Source organism: Cherax quadricarinatus, chromosome 7 (assembly GCF_038502225.1).
Source record: "Cherax quadricarinatus isolate ZL_2023a chromosome 7, ASM3850222v1, whole genome shotgun sequence".
NCBI classification, from domain to species: Eukaryota; Metazoa; Arthropoda; class Malacostraca; order Decapoda; family Parastacidae; genus Cherax; species Cherax quadricarinatus.
The window spans coordinates 62,769,265-62,794,818 of NC_091298.1; the positions used below are offsets into that span (position 1 = coordinate 62,769,265).

The 25,554-nt window shown below is 38.5% G+C and overlaps 1 protein-coding gene across 8 annotated transcripts in view; it reads right to left on the minus strand.

Moving 5' to 3' along the window:
- Positions 1-25,554, minus strand: part of LOC128686925 (hornerin) — a 121,795-nt gene that overhangs the window by 73,397 nt on the left and 22,844 nt on the right. For 5 of the 8 annotated variants that reach the window (XM_070082598.1, XM_053774206.2, XM_053774208.2 and 2 more), the window contains exons 9-12: positions 25,196-25,306; positions 19,996-20,172; positions 16,815-17,005; positions 13,571-14,119 (exon numbers count right to left, since the gene is read on the minus strand). In XM_070082598.1, coding sequence (XP_069938699.1) covers positions 13,571-14,119; positions 16,815-17,005; positions 19,996-20,172; positions 25,196-25,306 — 1,028 coding nt within the window. The remainder of the gene's footprint in view (positions 1-13,570; positions 14,120-16,814; positions 17,006-19,995; positions 20,173-25,195; positions 25,307-25,554) is intronic. The other 3 variants (XM_053774210.2, XM_053774209.2, XM_053774207.2) reach the window with 2 other exon arrangements.

Here is a 25,554-nt window from a genome sequence, read left to right on the forward strand (position 1 = left end):
CCCCACATTTCTAGAGCAAGAAGCTGGACGAAGAAGGAATTTAAGGTAAGATAAAATTCTTTCTTGCCACTTTTTAGTATATATTAAGCTATATAAAACTGTAGTGAATGTACAGTATAATCTTTACTGTGAGTTCACTGTTGTTCTTTAGTGGTTACGGGCTACATCTCATGCCGAATAAAGTCCTGCTTCCTGGTTTTTGTAATAGGTGGTACGTGAATACAAGCAAGTTGTAGTTAAAAAAAAAAAAAAGTTGAAATTGAAAACATTATTAAGACTTAAGTCTTCATTAAGTTTCTCAGTTTCTGTGGAAGGAATACACATTCTGGTGTCAGTATAGTGGCTAACTGTACAGTGACTGGACAGAGCCAGACAAATTACAGTGTGGTTTACATTAAAAAATGTCAACATTAGGTGCTACTCAATGATGCTTGTGCAAGTTTTGTAGCGAAACATCAGCCGTGCACACATTTCTAGATCGACAAGCAACAACTTCTATCAGGTAAGGTAACAATAACTATTATTTTGCCCCCCCCCCAAAAAAAAATATATGAAGTCAAGAATGTAATACTATTCCCCCCTCCACCACGTCCTCAGTCGAGACATCACAATTTTATGTATCTTGTTGATTTCCGGAACCTATCTTGTGTAATATGCAAGATTAGTGTACAGTGGTACCCCTGGCATACAACCCTGTACACTGGTACCCCTGGCATACAACCATGTACAATGGTACCTCTGGCATACAACCATGTACACTGGTACCTCTGGCATACAACCATGTACACTGGAACCTCTGGCATACAACCATGTACACTGGTACCTCTGGCATACAACCATGTACACTGGAACCTCTGGCAAACAACCATATACACTTGTACCTCTGGCACACAACCATGTACACTGGTACCTCTGGCATACAACAATGTACACTGGTACCTCTGGCATACAACCATGTACACTGGTACCTCTGGCAAACAACCATATACACTTGTACCTCTGGCACACAACCATGTACACTGGTACCTCTGGCATACAACCATGTACACTGATACCTCTGGCATACAACCATGTAAACTGGTACCTCTGGCATACAACCATGTAAACTGGTACCTCTGGCATACAACCATGTAAACTGGTACCTCTGGCATACAACCATGTACACCAGTACCTATGGCGAACAAACATATACACTTGTGCCTCTGGCACACAACCATGTACACTGGTACCTCTGGCATACAACCATGTACACTGGTACCTCTGGCATACAAACATGTACACTGATACCTCTGGCATACAACCATGTACACTGGTACCTCTGGCATGCAACCATGTAAACTGGTACCTCTGGCATACAACTACGTAAACTGGTACCTCTGGCATACAACCATGTACACTGGAACTTCTGGTGAACAACCATATACACTTGTACTTCTGGCATACAACCATGTACACTGGTACCTCTGGCATACAACCATGTACACTGGAACCTCTGGCACACAACCATGTACACTGGTACCTCTGGCATACAACCATGTAAACTGGTACCTCTGGCATACAACCATGTACACTGGTACCTCTGGCATACAACCATGTACACTGGTACCTCTGGCAAACAACCATATACACTTGTACCTCTGGCACACAACCATGTACACTGGTACCTCTGGCATACAACCATGTACACTGGTACCTCTGGCATACAACCACGTACACTGGTACCTCTGGCATACAACCATGTACACTGATACCTCTGGCATACAACCATGTACACTGGTACCTCTGGCATACAACCATGTAAACTGGTACCTCTGGCATACAACCATGTAAACTGGTACCTCTGGCATACAACCATGTACACCAGTACCTATGGCGAACAAACATATACACTTGTGCCTCTGGCACACAACCATGTACACTGGTACCTCTGGCATACAACCATGTACACTGGTACCTCTGGCATACAACCATGTACACTGATACCTCTGGCATACAACCATGTACACTGGTACCTCTGGCATGCAACCATGTAAACTGGTACCTCTGGCATACAACTACGTAAACTGGTACCTCTGGCATACAACCATGTACACTGGAACTTCTGGTGAACAACCATATACACTTGTACTTCTGGCATACAACCATGTACACTGGTGGTACCTATGGCATACAACCATGTACAATGGTACCTCTGGCATACAACCATGTACACTAGTACCTCTGGCATACAACCATGTACATGGGTACCTCTGACATACAACCATGTACACTGGTACCTCTGGCATACAAACATGTACACTGGTACCTCTGGCATACAACCATGTACACTGGTACCTCTGACAAACAACCATATACACTGGTACCTCTGGCATGCAACCATATACACTGGTACCTCTGGCATACAACCATGTACACAGGTACCTCTGGCATACAACCATGTACACTGGTACCTCTGGTATACAACCATGTACACTGGTACCTCTGGTATACAACCATGTACACTGGTACCTCTGGTATACAACCATGTACACTGGTACCTCTGGTATACAACTATGTACACTGGTACCTCTGGTATACAACTATGTACACTGGTACCTCTGGCAAACAACCATGTACACAGGTACCACTGGCATACAACCATGTACAATGGTACCTCTGGTATACAACCATGTACACTGGTACCTCTGGTATACAACTATGTACACTGGTACCTCTGGCAAACAACCATGTACACTAGTACCTCTAGCATACAACCATGTACACTGATACCTCTGGCATACAACAATGTACACTGGTACCTCTGGTATACAACCATATACATTGGTACTTCTGGCATGCAACCATATACACTGGTACCTCTGGCATACAACCATATACACTTGTACCTCTGGCATACAACCATGTACACTGGTACCTCTGGCATACAACCATGTACACTTATACCTCTGGCATACAACCATGTACAGTGGTACCTCTGGCATACAACCATGTACACTGGTACCCCTGGCATACAATCATGTACACTGGTACCTCTGGCATACAATCATGTACACTGGTACCTCTGGCATACAACGATATACACTGGTACCTCCAGAATTAAACGATATATACTTGCATCCCTTGAATGCAATATACAGTATACATATAATGCTTACTTCTTGCATACAATTATATACAGTGAATCCCACAACACAAAATCATATACACTTTTACCCCTTAAACATGTACACTTATACCACTCTCCCACACAGAGCAACATACTCTTAACCCTTCAGTACCATATATGCCAACATCAAGCACACAGCAAACATTACAAGGAACACACAGCTAATGCTACTCCACTGACAAAAATTGCAGCACAAGACAAGACTCAGATACATATTTTTTTTTTTTTTTTTTTTAACGAACTAGCTGCATCCCACTAAGGCAGGGTGACCTAATAGGAAAAATGAACGTTTCTCTTTTTAAATTTAGTAATGTATACAGGAGAAGGGGTTACCAGCCCCTTGCTCCTAGCATTTTAGGCACCTCTTACGACAAGCATGGCTTTTGGAAGAAGAATTTTGTTCCACTTCCCCAGGGAGAGCAAGTACATTTATTCATCACAATGTATTGTTTCCAAAGTAATTTCCACACCCCTCTTTATAGGATATTTAAAGCATGAGATAATGAATACAGTGATCAAAGAATTTTGGGTTGAGACAGAATTCACTACATTAACAATCCCTCTTTCATAAATACGAGAAATGTCAAATAAATAAATAAATAAATGTATCCAAGGAGGCAAAAGGAATGTATGAATGAGAGTATAGTGGTACCAACACACTTATGTGGGCATGAGGCATGGGTTCTCTGCAAAAAAATTTTTTACAGAGAATTTGTAGTGTCGAAATTAGGTGGTGTGGAGTTACTACAAGTTTTATTCAGAAGCTGAGGAGGAGTTCTTGAGGTGGTTTTGGTCATTTAGAGAGGATGAAGCAAAACAGGATGACTTGGAGGGTGTATAAATTTGCAGTGAGGGAGGGACAGTGATCGCCCTAGGAAAGGATGGAGGGAGTGGGTAAAAGAGATTTTGTGTGCAAGAGGCTTGGACATATAGCAGACATGTGTGAGCATGTTAGATAGGAGTGAACGGAGATAAGTGGATTTTGGGGCTTGACGAGCTGTTGGAATGTGAGCAGGGTAATATTTTATGAAGGAATTCAGGGAAACCTGTTAGCCAGACTTGAGCCCTGGAATTGGGAAGTACACTTTAAAGGAGGGGATTGGGATACTGGATGTTTGGAGTGACATCTGAACTGTCATATCTGTGTGACTCTGCAATTCAGTGATTATGTGTGAATGATGGTGCAACCTCTACCTTGCCTTCCCTCCACTACAGATTTATACACCATATAAGTCATACTCTTTAGATGTCCAAACCACCTCAACAACCCCTCCTCAACTCCATACCTCCCTCTAATCTCCCAACTGCAAATTCACTGCAGAATATTTACATCACACATTAATCTCAGACATGACTTCTTTACTGCCTCCAACCTTCTTGCTGCAACATTCACAACTCAAGCTTCACACTATACAAGAATGCTGGTACCACTAAACTTTCATTTATTCCCCTTTTTGCCTCCATGGATAACATTCTTTGTCTCCAGAGTTGACTCGGTGAACCACCCACTTTCCCCTTTCCCCTTGGCAATTCTAGCTATGGTTCACCTCGCCTTTCACAGAACCATTTGCTGACAATTCCACTCCCAAATATCTGAACACATTTGCTTCCTCCATACTCCCTCCTTCCATTTGATGCCCAATCTTCTATTTCCTAAACTGTTTACCTTCATCGCCTTTTCTTTACAATAATTAATATCAATTTCTTTCATTTACATACCCTGTGATTGTACAGAATGGAACAAATATGAAAGAAGTAGAAAAGATTGTAGGGTACCACTCTGTGTATGACCAACTTTGTATCACTTAGTATCATTCATACAAGTATACAATCAACAACTCACAAAACTATATACACTGGTACTCTTCTCTCACAGCTACTATACATACACTGGTGCCCATCATATACTCCAATGTCTACAGCAAAGTCAAATGTCTGATGCACACAAGTGTTTAGAGTACATGGGTACTATTTGTACACAACCATCTACAATACATGTGTACTTCTTGCACACAAGCATCTATAAAGCACTGGAGTTCTTGCAGGAATCCAAACATGTCTATAAAACACAGGTACCCTTTGAAAACACCAACACACAAATACAGGTGTCTACAACACAAAGGTTCTGCCTGCACACACGTAAGAGCGTGCATGTGCACACAGTCTACAATACATGGGTGTGTACACACATACACACAATACATTGGTACTCGCACCATCCACAGAGTCTACAATACACTTGGTAATCCTTGCACGCATGCCCACATGCATGCACAGACACGTGCATGTCTACAATACAATGGCACTCCTTGCACACAAACTTGTCTACAATAACCTGGTGGTATTTACACACAAATATCTACAGAACATTGCTAGTACGCCATGAGCTCACATTTACAGTATATTGCTACTGCTTACACATTTCCACATAAGGTGAAAACATTATAATGCACTCAAACTTAAACTGTATGATAGCTCTTATATACAAAATGCTGACCAACTTCAAAATATTATCTCAATGGCATCTCACCACCATTACTGACAATGTTTCATTTTCATCTTTATGAAGAGCAATTACAGTAAACCCATGTGTATAATGGACTAATCGGAGTTAGCTGGTGGCTGATAATGGAAACTGCGGTGGATAGAGAAGAGATTGTTCAGTCATGATCATAACAATAATGGATATTTTTCCAACTGACTTTGTTCAAAGTTTCCAAATTGATTACATAGCAGAGTTTGTCCCATATTTCCTAAGTTTATGTGGGTGCCCATTATATGGAGGAATTACTGCACTATGAAAGAGTTTGTTAGCTACAGAATTTTTTTTTTTTTTAACAAGTCGGCCGTCTCCCACCGAGGCAGGGTGACCCGAAAAGAAAGAAAATCCCCAAAAAGAAAATACTTTCATCATCATTCAACACTTTCACCTCACTCACACATAGTCACTGTTTTTGCAGAGGTGCTCAGAATACAACAGTTTAGAAGTATATACGTATAAAGATACACAACATATCCCTCCAAACTGCCAATATCCCAAACTCCTCCTTTAAAGTGCAGGCATTGTACTTCCCATTTCCAGGACTCAAGTCTGGCTATATAAAATAACTGGTTTCCCTGAATCCCTTCAATAAACATTACCCTGTTCACACCCCAACAGCTTGTCAGGTCCCAAATACCATTCGTCTCCATTCACTCCTATCTAACACGCTCACGCACGCTTGCTGGAGGGGGAAAAAAAGAGGGGGTTAGTATGCTGAGGCATCTATTAAGACAAGGATCCCTATCGATGGGAGCAAAAAAAGGTGAAGGTACCAGAGTATAACCGTACGAACACCATTATACAGGTGAAGTGAGGAGGGGTTGGAGGAAGCAGAGGTGTCATTTTCAAGGCAATGTGTAGCATGAAGATTATGCAGAAAATTAGGAGTGTGGAGCTTAGATGAAGGGGTTACCAAAAGCATAATGCAGGAAGGGTTGGAGGGAGAGGGTAAAGGTTTCGAGTTCTAGGGGTTTGAAAAGCCAACAAACATGTGTGGTAACTGGAGTGGAGACAAGTTTTTATGCAAATAGTGAGGTTCAGGTACAGTGTGTAGGAGAGAAGGAACTATTTCCTAATGAAAAGACGACTCAAGAAATGAGTGCTAAGGTGTTGGGAAGAGGTCTGGAATTAATGTGATTAAAAGTGGAAGCTGTCACCCTTGTTCTTTTGGGAGATTCAGGAGATAAATTGCAAAAATTTCTGGATATATTTGGGATGGTAAGCAAAAGATGGAAATTAAAAGTGAACACTGTTTTAAAATAAGACAATAAGAATAAGAAAGTCTAGGCAATGAGAGACTGAATATGAAATTGCAGTGAGGGAGGGAATATGGAGGTAGTGGGTGTATTTAGATATTTGGATGTGGACATGTCATCAGACATGAAAGATGAGGTAAACTATAGAATATATAGAGGAAAAAAAGCTAAGTGGTGTGCTGAGAAAAAGTTAATCTATACCGGAATAAAAAAAAAAAACAGAAGAAAAAAAAAAGTAAATGTACCAGAGTATTATATAGTACCTACACTTATATGCATGTGAAGCCTGATATTTTAATGTTGCGGCGAGATATCAGAGCAATTTGTGGTGATTCACATTCCACACTTGAATATTCACCAAATCCTCTTAACCACAGACACCAGGTCACCATCTCAAAAACAGTTCAATGGGTGACTGCTGAAGACTGCACAGTGGGTATAAGTTTTCTGTTTATGCCACAGACCATCACCTTTCCGCTGTATATTATTTGTTATTTTTATGGATGAAAGACAACATAATCTAACCTAACCTAGAAATATGCTATGAATCATATGTGAAAAATCTACTTAATGCTTGGAGGACAGGTTGGAACATTGTACAGAGAATTCTGAACACAGAAGATGGTGTAGGATTAAGGAGGATATAAAGCATTATATTCTGAAGGAGAGGTGGAGATATGCTGCAGTTTTTTTTTAACTGTAGCACTGGCACACCTCTGGCAAGACAGTGACGGAGTGAGTGATGATGAAAATGTTTCTTTTTTTTTTTGGGGGTTACCCTGCCTAGGTGGGAAATGGCCAGTTAAAAAAAAAAAAAAAAAAAACAAGAGGGCTATGGAAGGGTTGAAATTAAGACACATGTGCAACATCTGGGCATCTTTATCGTAGATGTTTCGCCATCCAGCGGCTTTATCACAGTATATAGTTCTACTGTCTTCAAGTTATGTCCTTGAATTTGTATTGATAAAGCCACTGGATGGCGAAACGTCTACAATAAAGATACCCAGATGTTGCACATGTGTCTTAATTTCATCTTGTCGGTATTGTATACCATTGTTATGGAAGGGTTATTGAGGTGGTTGACAAAGTGTGTATAAATCTAGAGTGAAAAGTAGTAATGGTAGTCATCCCAGGAATGGTTGAAAGATAAAGGAAGCTTTGAGTGTTAGGGGCTTGAGCATCCCGCAGGCATGTGTGAGCATGCTAGATCAGATTAAGCAGAAAAAAATGGGCTTTTAAGGGACGTGCTGTTGGAGTGCATGGAAGGTTATATTTATAAAGGAATTCAGGAAAACTAGTTAGCAGGACTTGGGAGGATACTGCACATTATCAACACACTTCTGGTAAGACAGGGAGTGAAAGACTATAAGTGAATGTGTTTCCTTTTTTCCAGGTTACCCTACCTTGGTTGCAAAATGGCTGACAAGGTAAAAAAAAAAAAATCCTTTTTGTAAATACCAACTCTCAATCTACAACTGTCTATATTTCTTCTACCTTTAACTCACTTTGCTTTATTACATAATAAATCATGGAACAGACAGGTATCGAGTCCATGGCGAGCGAGTCCTAAATCTCCAGGCCAGTGCATGAGCCACTTGGGCAGCAGGTTAGTTGGATGAATCTTATTGTAGCCAGCTGGCCGAGTGGTTTATGCACTAGCCTGGAGTTTTAGGACTAACTTGCCATGGGTTCAATTCCCAAGCGTTCCGTGTTTGTGTGCAATCACGTTATTACGATTTCGTGAGTTATGTTGCATAATCACTATTATATACGTACAGTGAAGCCTCTTTCAACATAGTGTGTTTTATTGACTATTTTTAACCTTCACTGTTGGGAACCCTGCAATTAACTCTTTCACTGTCCAAAGCCCAGAAATTAATACTGCTCCCAGTGTCCACTTTTTTTTTTTTATTCTTTTCATCTGAAATGGGAGAGAATCTTTTTTCTGAAGGTCATGACATCAAGAGTACAAATTCTGATGGAAAATTTATGGAACTATGCAGGTGCAAAGTTTGCGGTCTGGGCATAATTTACGCATCGGCATTTTCGCCGACTCCGAGTTTTGTTTAGAAAGAGATAAAGAGAGAGAGAGAATAAGAAAAAGAGAAAGAACTAGAATAAAAAGAGAAAAAGAGAAAGATATGGAGAATGAAATTGAGTTGTAGAAAAAAAAATCCCAAGAAATTTGTTAAATATTCTATTCCTTTATAGGAAAGTTGAAGATATAAAAACTGGTAGAAAATAGAGAAGACAATCAAATGCCTAGATTGAGCAAAAATTGCACAAGGAATGAAGGGATAACTATATCATATCTTCAAGTTCAATGAAGATATATTTTTTTTTTTTCAACAAGTCGGCCGTCTCCCACCGAGGCAGGGTGACCCAAAAAAGAAAGAAAATCCCCAAAAAGAAAATACATTCATCATCATTCAACACTTTCACCACACTCACACATTATCACTGCTTTTGCAGAGATGCTCAGAATACAACAGTTTAGAAGCATATATGTATAAAGATACACAACATATCTCTCCAAACTGCCAATATCCCAAACCCCTCCTTTAACCCTTTGAGGGTTTTTGACGTACTAGTACGGCTTACGACCCAGGGTTTTTGACGTACTAGTACGCCTAAATTCTAGTGGGAGAAAGCTGGTAGGCCTCCATATGAAAGAATGGGTCTATGTGGTCAGTGTGCACAGTATAAAAAAAATCCTGCAGCACACAGTGCATAATGAGAAAAAAAAAACTTTGACCATTTTTTGGGAATAAAACAGCGACTTTGCACTGTATTTTCGTATGGTATTTATTGTTGTATTCTAGTTTTCTTGGTCTCATTTTATAGAATGGAAGGCATATCATAGAAATTGAGATGATTTTGACTGGTTTTACAATGAAAAGTACCTTGAAATTGAGCTCAAAGTAGCAGAAATGTTCGATTTTTACCAAAGTTCAAAAGTAAACAAATCATGCCAAGCGTCCAATTCACGTCAACTGGTGAGTCTAATATTCTTTTGCAAGTGCGCCAATATGATTCATACCATTTTTTGCACTAATGCAGTAGTCTGCATAACAGTAAATCTTCTATTTTTTGTGAGAATAAAAATTCAAAGTGGAAAGCAAAAGAATTTAAGAGGGGCCTTGAGATGTGACTAATGAACAGAGGAAATGTCATTTTAGTGCCAGGAATGTATTTCTTGTTTGTTCTGGACCCTATTCGGAAATTGGCATCTTTTGAAATTTGTGTGAAATTGGCAAAATTGCTAAATTCTGACCACTGAACTGGATAGTGGAAATTGGTAAATGGGTGGTTTCTTGCACTCATTCAATAGAAAATATGGAGTTCTAGCGAAATATTCATGTTTTTTGTCGACTAGTACAGTGGAATTGGCTGAAAATGGGGCTCAAAGTGGGCAAAATCGCCGATCCGTAAACATCGCCGAGACCGCTAACTTCGCGAGAGCATAATTCTGTAAGCTTTCCATCAAATTTCATATTTTTGGTGTCATTATGATCGGGAAAAGATTCTCTATCTTTTCATAAGAAAAAATTATTTTTTTTTTTTTAAATTTGGCCGACCCTGAGAACGAGTCTCGGAGAGGGCCTGTCGACCCTCAAAGGGTTAAAGTGCAGGCATTGTACTTCCCATTTCCAGGACTCAAGTCCGACTATATGAAAATAACCGGTTTCCCTGAATCCCTTCACTAAATATTACCCTGCTCACACTCCAAGAGATCGTCAGGTCCCAAGTATCATTCGTCTCCATTCACTCCTAACACGCTCATGCACGCTTGCTGGAAATCCAAGCCCCTCGCCCACAAAACCTCCTTTATCCCCTCTTTCCAATCCTTTCGAGGACGACCCCTACCCCTCCTTCCTTCCCCTATAGATTTATATGCTTTCCATGTCATTCTACTTTGATCCATTCTCTCTAAATGACCAAACCACCTCAACAACCCCTCTTCTGCACTCTGACTAATGCTTTTATTAACTCCACACCTTCTCCTAATTTCCACACTCCGAATTTTCTGCATAATATTTACACCATACATTGCCCTTAGACAGGACATCTCCACTGCCTAAAACCGTCTCCTCGCTGCTGCATTTACCACCCAAGCTTCACATCCATATAAGTGTGTTGGTACTACTATACTTTCATACATTCCCTTCTTTGCCTCCATAGATAACGTTTTTTGACTCCACATATACCTCAACGCACCACTCACCTTTTTTCCCTCATCAATTCTATGATTAACCTCATCCTTCATAAATCCATCCGCCGACACGTCAACTCCCAAGTATCTGAAAACATTCACTTCTTCCATACTCCTCCTCCCCAATTTGATATCCAATTTTTCTTTATCTAAATCATTTGATACCCTCATCACCTTACTCTTTTCTATGTTCACTTTCAACTTTCTACCTTTACACACATTCTCGAACTCATCTACTAGCCTTCGTAATTTTTCTTTAGAATCTCCCATCATCAGCAAAAAGTAACTGTGTCAATTCCCATTATGAACTTGATTCCTCATAATTTAATCCCACCCCTCTCCCGAACACCTTAGCATTTACTTCTTTTACAACCCCATCTGTAAATATATTAAATAACCATGGTGACATTACACATCCCTGTCTAAGACCTACTTTTACCAGGAAGTATTCTCCCTCTCTTCTACACACCCTAACCTGAGCCTCACTATCCTCATAAAAGCTCTTTACAGCATTTAGTAACTTACCACCTATTCCATATACTTGCAATATCTGCCACATTGCTCCTCTATCCACTCTATCATATGCCTTTTCTAAATCCATAAATGCAATAAAAACTTCCCTACCTTTATCTAAATACTGTTCACATATATGCTTCAATGTAAACACTTGATCTACACATCCCCTACCCACTCTGAAGCCTCCTTGCTCGTCCGCAATCCTACATTCTGTCTTACCTCTAATTCTTTCAATTATAACCCTACCGTATACTTTTCCTGGTATACTCAGTAAACTTATTCCTCTATAATTTTTACATTCTCTTTTGTCCCCTTTCCCTTTATATAAAGGGACTATACATGCTCTCCGCCAATCCCTAGGTACCTTCCCCTCTTTCATACATTTATTAAATAAAAATACCAACCACTCCAACACTATATCCCCCCCTGCTTTTAACATTTGTCATGATCCCATCAGTTCCAGCTGCATTAATTGAAACTATAGTACTGTATAGGCTAGATACAAGAACCTTCAAAACAAGAGAGGCCTAGTCAATGAAAATCTTTTAAAACACTGTTTACTAAAATGGAACACTGCTATACACTAAGAACCCCTATTAAAGTATTCAAAATTCCAGACCTGCAGAATGAACAAAGAAATTTCACTGGTCTATCAATTCAGGCAAATGACCAAGATCAATTGAATTGTATTTCCCTTACCACAAATGAGGAAGATGCAGTGCCATAACTGACACCTGGAAAATAATGGAGGGAGTGGTTCCATATTTGCATAATGTAATAGCATTAGCTCTTACGAAAATATAAGGAATGATAGACAATGCGTAATACCCTCCAGCTGAAGAACAACAGGAACTATACATTAAGAGACAACTCGATAAGCATAAAAGGTCCAAGAGATTCCAATTTTTCTCCAAATATTAATTGTATTTAAGAGAGCTTGAAGGGTTCCTTTAGGCAGTTTTTGATTGGCCAAATGGTAGTGAACTGAGAGCACCAACAGCCTGACTGACCAAGCTATCAACCAGGAGGTCTGGTCCAAGACCAGGATATTGGTCTATGATCCTTACAACCATCAAATGAACACTAGGTTATGAGTAAATTTTCTCATTACCTATGATTTCAGGTTCATCCTAAGTCTGCATGGATGTAAATTATGCAACCTGCAAAGTAGTGATATTAGGATTAAGCTACGAGCCAGAGGATTTTTTTTTTTATTGGGGCTCATTTTCACATTCACTGTGATTTACAGGTTGGTTCAATGTCCATGCCTTCAATCTGAACAGAAATTCACAAGGGTACAACATTTGTTGCCAAAATCACTTTACTTGTTGACAGTATTAGATTACTTTTAGGCCTTTCACTAATGAAAGTATGTTGTTGTTGCTATGAGCATCTAAGATATGGTATGAGATTTTGAGAAAATGTAGAGAATAGAAAATATGATCATTTTTCTCAGATTTGCAGAGAATGATCAGGTTGACAACATACCTGAATTTTTTGATAAAGAAATTCGTATCAGAGATGCCTTACTGCAGTGTGGATCTTGTGTGAAAGATCATTGTTTTATGTGCTGAATTCAAAAAGAATTTTAAAATTCCTATATAATATAATTTGTATAATGTAAAAAGAATAGATGTACAACCACTTTTAAATTAAATAAATCATTTTATTCCCATTTTCATTCTTCCTCATCCCTTCACAAAATGCACCCAAACCATTTTAGTATTTGATAATTATGTCAACCCCTCTTCTTGTAGAGAAATATCAAATTTCACACTTCTTGCTTCACTGAACTTCTTTACCTCAAAACCCGTACATGATTTCTTTGCAGATATAGCTACTTTTTGCACGAAAATAGACAGTACAATAAATCTTACCTGTCTGTCTCTTATAGTATCCTGCCACCTGGCTCCACCTTGTGCATCCCTTCCCAGGGATGTGGAGTCACCTCTATCCAATTCCCAAAATTCAGGCCTCTGTGGATCATCAAAAGTCCTTCTTGGCATTCCTCCACAATCTTGTCTATCAGAATCTCCAAAACCTCGCCTTGCTGCACCTTCAAAATCTGACCTGGGTTGACCATCCAAATCGGATTTAGTTGTTCCACCAAAGCCATGCCTTGATGGGCCTCCAAAATCTTGCCTAGATAGACCTCCAAATTCTTGTCGTGGCGGACCACTAAAATCTTGCCGTGGAGGCCCTCCAAAATCTTGCCGTGGTGGGCCACCCAAATCTCGACGAGGTGGACCCCCAAAATCTTGCCGAGATGGGCCACCTACGTCTTGCCATGGTGGACCACCCAATTCTTGCCTTGGAGTACCTCCCAAATGTGGCCTTGGTGCATTTTCTAAGCCTGGCCTTTGAGGGCCATCCATATCTTGATTTGGCTGTCCTCCAAAACCTGGTTTTGGGGTTTCTTTGTTAACCTACAAAGAAAAATGCTTTGCAATTGGGAAAAGTCAATTAAAAATCCAAGAGAAAAAATTTCTGAATCACTGACAAAACTGGTGATACCCACAGATATGCACAGGAGCATAAAATTCATACAAGAATGTAACACAGAAGTATGCTCACCTGAAAACACAGGCACAACTGCAATGTACATTACCAACACCATACATGCTGAACTATGAGGAAAGACAGAAATCTCATCACTAAATACAACAAACAGCAATAGTTAAAGCATTAGAAACATTCAAGTCATCAAAAGAAATGGACAAAGAGGATTCTGAATAAGGACATGAAAGAACAGACAGGGACAGTGACCTGCAAAACTAGCAAGAGGTAATTAAGGAACAAATTCTTGTGTAGATTTTTAGCGAGTAGAATATAAACGCTATACAAATTTGTATTTGCACAGGACAAAGGCTTTTCAATTAATAAGGAGACATTAGATATCAATTAATAGTTAGGAGTTGGGACCTAGGAACTAGAGCTTGCTTACTGCAAACACAATCAGGCAAATACATAACACAAACAGCAATTTGGGTTAGTAAATAAATGTTGCTTCACAAAGCTATAAGAATTCTGTAAATCAACAATAATCCAGCAGAACAAGCAGACTAACTATTATTACTGTCAACAATCCTAACACTAATGTACTGCAGAATGATCCCCAACTAGTAACAAGAAAACTGACAACAGTTCAGTGGGCACCTAGACAACTAAAAGGAAAGTGTCAAGGTGATGAAAGAAGCATCAGAGGCAGTAAAATTATCATAGTCCAACAATACACAGTGCACTGTGTACAAAATGACCTACCAGAAAAAATCACCTGTACCTATAATCACTCGAAGATACGAAGGTGATGCAAACAAGAACATATGAGAAAGGAAAGAACCTGCAGGAATTTTTCAACAAACTGCCAAGATTTTATTTAGCCTTGAATAAGTGCTGGGAAAAGGCAAAAGTACTTTACCTCTGAGGTTAAGGAACTCTAGGCATTGGACAAAGAACCTGGGGGGTGGACATCACACCTTCCTTTAGCAACTTTCAAAAACTATATAACAGCAGCAACAAATTCTTGACTGGCAAATGCAAGAAATTAAATGCAATAGTAAAACTGAAGATTGAAAGCAAGGGATCAAGAGCTGATGAGAGAGAGCTCATGGCTAAGAGTGCTCAACAGAACTATAAATATGAATTGTAATATTCATAACAGGACAGATAAGGAATAATATAAGAATCTGTGTAATCTCCTATTTGAATCTGCATGAGGCAAAAGCTCAGGCTCTTAAGCTAGATTCTTTAATTTCAACTGTGTGCCATGAATTATCTTTTATATTAACATATGAACCTCTATATAGCATTTGCTTCAACTGTACCTATATCTAGCTTATATCACTTCTTTACTGCCACAAAACTAATACACTAGAAAAATGTCTCCCAACCTCTAAATATTATTCAAACATTGAACTTGCAATTATGTCCCTCTTACTCTATCCTCCCTTGTGCATTGCATACAATTTCAAGCTCATAATTACTCTTATTTGAACAGAACATCAGATAGGCATTTACTACTGTCATAATGAGATTCTCATTTCACAGAAAGTGATGAACAATTAATCTGCTACTATATCCAGGAGACCCATCTGGTATTGGAATTTCTATATAAAAGTGGGCTGAGCAACAGCTGGGAACTATTCAGGGAGATGTTTTGTACATAAAAAAATCAAGCTCTAATGATGTATCCGCATAACATAAAATATTGCAATTTCTATATAATAATGGGTTGAGCAGCTCTTGAGGCTACCTACAAATGTTTTATACACATTGAGTTGGTATAGTTGTGGACATGCAACTGCATATTCACAACTATACCTAGTACTCTTACATGATTTAAACCGTGGTTTCTTCCAGTTTCTCTCTTTTCCTGCAAGTTGTACAAATGTGCCTCTAGTTACACTGTGCTTTTGTCAGAAAGCTTATAATTTCTTCATAGTAACCTTTCCTGTACATCAGTCTATTCAGTTCTTTATTTTCTCTTTTTTCTTGTTTCATATCCACCAGGTAGCAGTATGTCAACACGGTACAGTACTGCACATCACTCCTTGCTTCCAGTAAAATTCCATATTCAAATCACTCTATACATCTCCTCCTGAGAGTAAAAACAAGGTTCAGCCACACTGTTGGTTCTAGCATTTGTTTGAATTATATCACATCTACTCACATAATTTTTTATGTTAATCTGTATTGGATGTACTGCTCCCTCAACCCCCTGTAACCCCATAAACAATTAATAAAAGGCCCTGAAAATAAAGGGATGCAGGCTTCGTAGTTTCATGATCCACATATTATTTCCTTTATTTTTTTAAGTCACTTCTGGTTTGAGACTACTGTATGTACACTATGTTGAATTTCACTTTAAGAATATTCATTTTTCCTACAGAACAGATCATGTACTACTGCACATGAAAATTACCTGGTGGAAACAATGCACTAAACAAATGTCACTGGTACTGCTAGTCTACCTGGACAGTTGAGCTCAGGATAAAAAAGAAGAAAAAAAAAAAAAAAGGGACAGAGACAAGCAAACATACGGAGAGTCTTAAGAGTCAATATAAAAGAAAAAATTAATGTGCAGCACATGCACATTTCACAAGGAGAACTCTGTCAACTTACAGGAGGCTTATCCTTTTGCTGGGGGCTATCTGTTTGTTTAGCTCCTTCAGATTTGCTTTCACCATTGCCTTCTTTCCGTTCACTGTCTTCCTCATCATCATACCAGTCTCCTGGGAGTGTGAATTTTTCATGCTTTTGAGGAGGTACACCAATTGGCCCAATTTTCAGTGGTTCTGCTCCAAGCTTCACATCTGAAATTAATAAATTATAGCAGTCTGTATAGTAATGTCTACAAAAACAAAATAAAACCCATGCCTCACACCCATATAAAAGTATTGATACATTACTCTGGTACAGTCCCTTAAAAACTAAAAAAATCTTTACCTGGTTTTACTAACCAACCCCCAATTCATACATTTGCAACATTTGCCACATTGCTCCCTTATCTACCCTGTATGTTTTTCTAACTCTATGAATGCAACAAACAGCCTCACGAGTAAGGAGCATGGGTTTTGAATGATGCAGTGGAGGCTAGGGAGGTTAGAAAAAGCAGTGATCACGTTTGACACCAACGCATAACGTGAACACCATTCGGAGAATTCAGAGTTTAGAAATCAAAAGGTGATGTGTTAAGGTCATAAAGGGTATGTCCAGAGAGGCCAAAGAAAGGTTGCTGAGGTGGTTTGAGCATGTAGAGAAGGAGAGGGATAGGTTGATAAAAGAGGGCATATAAATCTGGAGTAGAAGGTAAGAAAGGAAGGCATCATCCAAGGAATGGTTGGAGGGAAGGGGGTAAAACAAGCTTTGAGTGTTAGGGGCTTGAGCATCCAGCAGGCATGTGTGAGGATGTTAGGGGTGAATGGAGACAAGTGGCTTTTAATGAATGTGCTGTCGAAGTATGAGAAGGATAACTCTTAAAGGGATTCAGAAAAACCAGTTAGCCAGACTTGACTCCTGGAGGTGGGAAGGTGGTGCCTACACTCTGGAGGAGTGTGGATGCTATAGTTAGAAGATAATCCAATTGTGATGTTGAAGCATTTCTGAAAAGATGGCGGTTGAATAAGTGATGGTGAATGTTTTTCTGGGTCACCCTACCCTTGAGGGAGGTGTCTATTGGGTTAAAAAATAAAGTGAAATAAGGTAGGTTAAATTTGAAACAAATCTTGGCAATTTAATTAAACACCTCTAATAATGTGCCACTTTTTCTCTCACAAATGTACTATTTATGGTGTCATTCACTAATAATGTACCCAAAAATTGTATTTCAAATGAATCGAGTCAAATTTAGAGGCATCGAGTAGAGAGAATCCAAAGAGTGAAGACAACTGAAGCAATAATTGAAGAAATTGCACTGAAAACCAAGACACATCTGATCACCTTGTCATGTGATAAAGCCAATTAAACTAATTAAATTATAAGGTTTCAGTTATCGCTTCAGTTAGTGAAAGAGATACAAAGGTTCTGAGTTAAGGAGCATACAACAGACATATGGCTCTTGAAATTCAATGTACTACTGTAGTATGACTATGGTAATGTCTATGACAAAATTAAAAAATAATTAACCAGACTAGTTTTCAGACAAGTAGTAGTGTCTACACTTTGAATGAGTGATGAGAGTAAATGTTAATATAACTTAATTGTTTCTGGCCCCACCTTTACAGCCCTCTCTCAGACCAGACGATCTAAGTTCCAAGAGACTATTGCATGAATAAGAAATACTGCATTATGAAACACAGAAAAGTCAAGGTTAAGGACTGCTAAATATAAGTAAATAAGTAATGAAAGGGGTGTTGTATGAGGTGACTAAAATACCGGGAGCAAGGGACTACATGTATTAACCCTTTCTCCTTGTATACATTACCGGGAGCAAGGGACTATTAACCCTTTCTCCTTGTATACATTACCGAAGTTAAAAAGAGAAACTTTCTTCTTTTTGGGCCACCCTACCTCGGGATATGGCCAGTTTGCTGAAAGTAGTAATGAATGTAGTACAAGTATATAAAACTTGTTTGCCTTCATATAAATTCATTACAAGATGACCAGCAATCCTGCCAAAATATCAAATATTTAATTTTCCACTTTAAACTCATTAAAGGAGAGCAGTACAGTAAAATCTCTCATTAATGGACTAATGGGGGGAGAGGAGGTGTACAACACTGCCAATTATTTGTAATGCCTGAATTATGAATCTTTTATAGTTGTCTGGCTGTCCTCAGAAGTACTGGACTCTGCCTGCTGATGCAGAAGATTGCATTTCTTAACCTTTTCAGGGTCCAGAGGCCAAGTGTCAAAGTGTGCACCAGGGTCAAAAAAAAACTTATGAAATGGTAGAGAATCTTTTTCTGAAGGTAATAAAACAAAAAGTACAAAATTTGATGGAAAACTGACAGAAATTATGCTCACATGAATTTTGATGTGTCAGTGATATCTACACATCGGCGATTTTGCCAACTTTGACTCCCATTTCAGGCCAATTATATTATTCCAGTCGACCAAATTCTTAGCTATTTCACTAGTATTACTTCTATTCTATCGGCTGAGCACAAGAAGTAGCCAAGTCAACTGTTTCAACTACAAAATAAAGTGATTGGAAATTGGTAATTTGGCCAATTTAATGCAAAGTTCAAAATATTTCAGTTTCAAAATAGGTTCCAGAATAAACAATGCAGGCATTCCTGGCACTAAACTAACATTTCTTCTGTTCATTAGTTATGTTTTCAGGCTTTACAAATGAATTCCATTTTGATTTTTTATTCACATAATGAATTTTTATTCAAACCAAAAAATAGAAGATTTACTGTTTTGCAATATTGTAATAATTGTATAAATAATATCAGCACATTTGTCAGCGTATATTAGACCCACCAGCTGGCGTGTATTAGACGTGTGAGGTCATTTGTTTACTCTTGAACAGAGCAAAAATTTAACATTTCTGCTACTTTGAGCTCAGTTTCAAGCTATTTCCAGTACTAAAACCAATCAAAATCATCTCTATTTCTGTAATATATCTTCCATTCTATCAAATTCCTATCATATTTTGCAGGCCCTAGATTGTGCTAAGAAAACAATGATCCTGGAACCACCAACAGATAACATGATTACAAGGGGCAACAATCTCAGAACTATCAAATGATAATATGACTTTCTAATTTTTTAATGGTCCAGTCATTTACATTTTATGCATATATACCATACCATCAATCTCTAACTCTTCTCCCTGATATCAATTTTCCCACCTTACCAATTTTTTCATCTTCCTGGTCATGGAACACAGTCTTTGCAGATGAATCCTTCTTAGCTTCATTTTTTTCTTTTTCTTTCTCTTTCTTGGGCAGCTCTTCAGCCAAGTCCAGTCCAGGAATCCCAGCGGGTCTTCCAGCACCCACTTCAAAACCTCGATCTTGTCCTCTTCTGTTATCTGAAGTCAACCAAATATGTGCTGTACATATATTACCTAATATTTGAGAAGATTTAACAAAAAGCAGTAGTACCTACCATATCTGCAACAAGTGCAAAGGTTTCACAACAATAAGAGCTGTCATCATGACTTAGAGCTGTATCTGAATACACTAATAAGAAAACCTAGTACGAGAAACTTTACTTGCCCAATATAAGTACATTACCATACTTATAAACGACCCTACTTGTTAAGTTAAATGCTTTTCTTATAAGCCATTTAAATCTTTATATGAGAAAATGAACAATTTAAATAAAATGTAATGGAAAGTTTAAGGAAATAACAACAGCATATGAATTACACAAATCACGTTCAAAATCATATGTAGTCCTACCACATTTTTACAAATTAAAATGCATTCTTAAAAACAAACTATACACCCTGTGGCAACTAAAAGCAGACTAATAGTAAAACTATTAAAATACAAGGAGCGATGAAAAACAAAGTACTGAGCAAAAGCTGAAAGCACGATACACAGCCCAGGAAAGCAAAAAGTTAAAACAATGAACTGGTGAAATCACATCTACACAATCAAGGGAAATCTAAATTTAGAACAAAATGTTCCTGTCTATTCAACAGATGAAGTGCAAGAGAGAAAGAAACCATTTTATTCTTCTGAAAAATACAAGAGGAATCAGGTCCAGATCTGCATATTGAAATAACTATGAGACTGGGAGGCACAGTAAAAGGTTCATAAATGTTAAAAGGCTTTCCAATAGCTTAACAAATTTCATGAATTATACCAAGAGACTAGTTCCAGCAAAGTAATTATCCTTGATCAGTTGGGCTGTGGTGTACATCTCAGACTGAGATACAAGCACTAACAATCTGGCTTATCAGAACATCAAGCAGTAGGCCTGATCAAAAGACTGGGATATTTGGTGAAGATACCTGGACACAATTCAAAAGAGGCAGAACAAAAATGCATGGCGTTCACTTAGAAAAATCTGTTTAGCCATTTATAAATTAATGATAATAGTAAAAAAAACTTTTTTGTTTTCAACTCACTGGCCATCTCCTACCAAGGCAAGGCGACCTAAAAAGAAAAATGAAAGTTTCCCTTTTTACACATAGTAATTTATGCAGGAGAAGGGAGTACTAGAACCTTGCTCCCAGCATTTTAGTTGCCTCTTACGACATGCACGTCTTATGGAGGAAAGATTCTTTTCCACTTTCCTATGGAGATGAAAAGAGAAAACTCAGATTGGTGTGTATACATATACGTGTTCATGTATGTGTAGCGTGACCTAAATGTAGCAAAAGCAGCAAGATGTACTCATGATCTTGCAGATTTATGAAAAAGAAGGAAAAGAATTCCAGAGATCCATCCAACAACCTGGCCAGTAGACCTTCAAATCCCTTGAAGTACCATGCAGAATAGTTGATTACAGAGTAGCATTTATGACCATAATCAGGTACTCCTGGAAACCACAGATATAGTGCAGTTTATTATTACAATATCAACAAGGAAACACCAAACCCATAGGGTCATACAGTACCTGTGGACTAGGGGGAAGGGAGAGGGTTTGGTAAGCATATCTGATTTGAGAAACGCTTTAATTTCTTCCATCGAAAGCCCTTTGGCAGCCCTTTAAAGGAATATACACACAAACTTGGATTAAAGCTTGTTGTCTGGGAAAGGTCTGATGCTCCTAGTGACCTATAAGCAGATTTACAGGAAGAAACTACACTTGGAAAAATAGTAAACCCTCAAGAGGCTTTCAAAGTCATCTTGGCTGCCACTGCTACCATCACATCACCTCCACTCAACACAATGCAATATTTTTGTAGCCTCCATAACTCACACCAATTAACAAGGTGAAACATGGATTATTTCAAAGATTTTTTAATGAACTACTGTACTTCACTGAATCACTGTTACTAGTTTAGTTTTACTGTATTGTATTTTTTATAATGCACAGGCATATGATAGGGTGGATTAAGGAGCAATGTGGCAGATGTAGCAAGTGTATGCAATACATGGTAGGCTATGTAAAACAGTGAGTTGTCACAGTTGTTTTGTGCTGATGACACTATGCTTTTGGGAGATTCTGAAAAGTTGCATATCTTGGACAAATTTGGGACAGTATGTACGTAAAAGAAGGAAATTAAAAATGAACATAGGCAAGAGGAAGGTGATGAGGGTAACCAACTATTTAGGAAATGGAATATTGGATATCAGATTGGAAGGAGAAAGTATGACAGGAAGTTAATGCGTTCAGACATTTGAGAGTGGAGCTGTCGGCAGATGGGTACATGAAAGATGAGGTGAACCATAGAACTGATGCTGGGAAAAGTGGGTGGTGCACTGAGGCATATGTGGAGATAAAGAACATTATCCATGGAGGCACAAGGAAAAATGTATGAGAGTATAGTGTTACCATCATTCTCACATGGGTGTGAAGCATGGGTTGTGAATGATGCAAAGCGGAGGTGGTTGGAGGTAGTGGAGATGTCGTTTCTGAGGACAAAGCACGACGTAAATATTGTGCAGAGAATTCGTAGCTTGGAGATTAGGAAGAGGAATGGGGTTACTAAAAGTATTAACCAGAGGGCTGAGAAGGGTTTGTTGAGGCGGTTTAAACATTTAGAGAGGATGGAGCAAAACAGATTAACTTGGAGGGTATAAAAATCTATAGTGGAGGGAAGGCAGGGTAGGGGTCATCCTAGGAAAGGTTGGAGGGAGGGGGTAAAGGTTGTTTGGTTAGTGAGACGACTTGAACATTAAATAGGTGTGTGTGCATTCATGTGTATGAGAGAGAGAGGAGTGGAAGCAAGTTTTTCAGGACTTAACGAACTGGTGGAGTGTAAGCAAGGTAACATTTTAAGAAGGAATTCAGGGAAACTGGTTAGCCAGACTTGAATCCTGGAGGTGGTAAGTACTATGTCTGCATTCTGCAGGAGGGGTGTGGATATCTGAAGTTTGGAGGGGCATCTGAACTGTATAATCAGCACTCCTCTGACAAGGCAGTGACAAGTGAATAACCCTAACCTTGATGGGAGATGGCCAGTGTTATAAAAATACCAATTTGAATAACTATAAATTTTAACATTAAAAACTAGCATATACAGTAAATCCTCTCATAATGCACAGGTTATGTTCTTGAAAATAAAATAGTGTTATATCAAGCAAAGAACACGTGGTAAAAAACAGGGTTATTTTTCCAGATACAAAATTTGTTAGTGTCATACTTGGTACAATACCTCATATTCTGGTAGTGCTTTCTTTCTACTTGAAACACAAGTGTGGAGGGTTGAGGTTAGCCCACTGGGCTATGGATAGTTGGGGTTATGTTCATGTGATCAGTGTCAATAGTTGATGGTTGTATCGAAGTGCTCACTTTAGTGCTCTGTTATATATCTTTGGTATGTTTTACGAGGAATACTTTACAGAGCTGGCCAGAAAACCCTGTTATGGACACTATTATATTTTTTAACGATTAAACTCTAAGTCATGTAGATTTACTTCGGTGGGATCACTGTCTGTGTCATAACTCTATGCATAATTCATAGTGTGCTCAAATTTGCTGTCGGCAAATTTTGGCCAAGAAATGAGAGACTGGGCCTATTCAGTGGATATGCACAGTATTAAAAAAAAAAAAAAAAAAAAACTCATCCTACTCAGTGCATGACAGAAGAGCTAACCTTTGACCCTGTATCCAGGTTAAATTAATTAAGTAGTTTCCATGGTTTTATTTACTGTTTCTCAGTACCAACAGACAGACCAGAAAACATGCTAGTGAAATGGAGAATAGTTTGGTTGGAGTATGACCAAAAGTAGCCTGAAATAGGTGTCAAGTTGGCAGAAATGCTCAATTTTGGGAGAGTTTCCTGAAGAAGGGTAAGGCCCCTCCCATCCCAATCTATGACCAAGCATTCTTAGTTATGCCTTAATAGCCAAGAAATATGTAAAAAAGATTTTGCATGACAACGGATTCAAAATGGACGACGAGGGTTATATAGAAGAGGCCAGTACATCAGAATGTTAAAAAAAAAAATAAATAAAATAAAAAAAATAGGAAAAAATGCACAAAAGTGCTCTACTATATAGCTAATATTGTACACACAATTTATAGATATACTACAATAAACACTGAAAATAAATAAAGCACATTTTACCCAGAAGTCAATTACATTGAGGTTAAGTATAATGAGGGTTTGCCTTATTCTTTTTAGCACTTCCTGCATCATTAGTATTCCAACTGGAAGCCATCCACGTACCAGATACAAGTGATGAAAATATTCAAGATAGTTTGACAAACAGAGTGACACTAGAAGATTGGAAGACCACTGCACTATGCCTACTAGCCCATGCTAAGCAGGTCCATCTCAAACCCAAGTTTTCTCACTCATTTGTCCAACCCATTTTTTTAAGCCACCCAAGGTGTCAACACAACTTCAGCACCTCTACTTGGCAGATCGTTCCACTCCTCAACTACATTACTAAACCAGTACTTTAATATATACTTTCTAAATCTGAATTTATCCAACCTGAATCTTTTGTTCCAAATTGTCCTTGGGTAGATATCCTCCACACCCTACTTATATCGTCACATAATGCTTCTAGAAAGCAACTGTGTGTTGTCGGTGGGATAGTAGTAAGTGTATCAGAGCATGTGTTACCCAAATTAAGATCATAATGCTAAATTATGTAGTACTGATATTTCACACATCATCTAAATATACAGTAATTTACGAAGTTCACGTCAGAATGCCCGTGCACTGAAATTTTTTTTGGGTCACACTTATTTGAATCACAACACTTATTTGAATCACACCAAGAAAATTGCAAAACGCGAAATTGCATTACAAGAGGGTTTACTGTATATATTTAAGACATTCATGTAAGCGTGCAAATTTCAAACAATGCGCACAAACAATGATTAAGAGGCTATGACTTGCAAACTTGGTTAATTAAACTAGTGCAACTTTCCAACAACCTTGACATTATACATTATCTGTTTCTTAAATATATGTACAGTACCTCTATTCCAACCCTGTGGTCCATCACCTCTGCTGCTATCCATCTCACAATTATCCCAAATATCATAGCCCCGGCCACCACCTCGGCCTCGACCCATGCCACGATCCACCACTATTGAAAAAGAGGCGATGCATAACTACAAATTTATAATTTCCATTGCTGGCCAATGATATTAAAATTTGGTTGCAATTTGAAATCTAAAATGCTTCTGGACTAAAACAGTATGCAAGAGGAAGAGAAATACCATGAAATGCAGCATGGAAGATATACAGCAGGGGACAGAATGAGAAAAGGTAAGATATGGAAGAGGAAATGAGAGGAAGGAATTAGGAAGCAAGGAAGAGGGGGGGGGGTGAAAA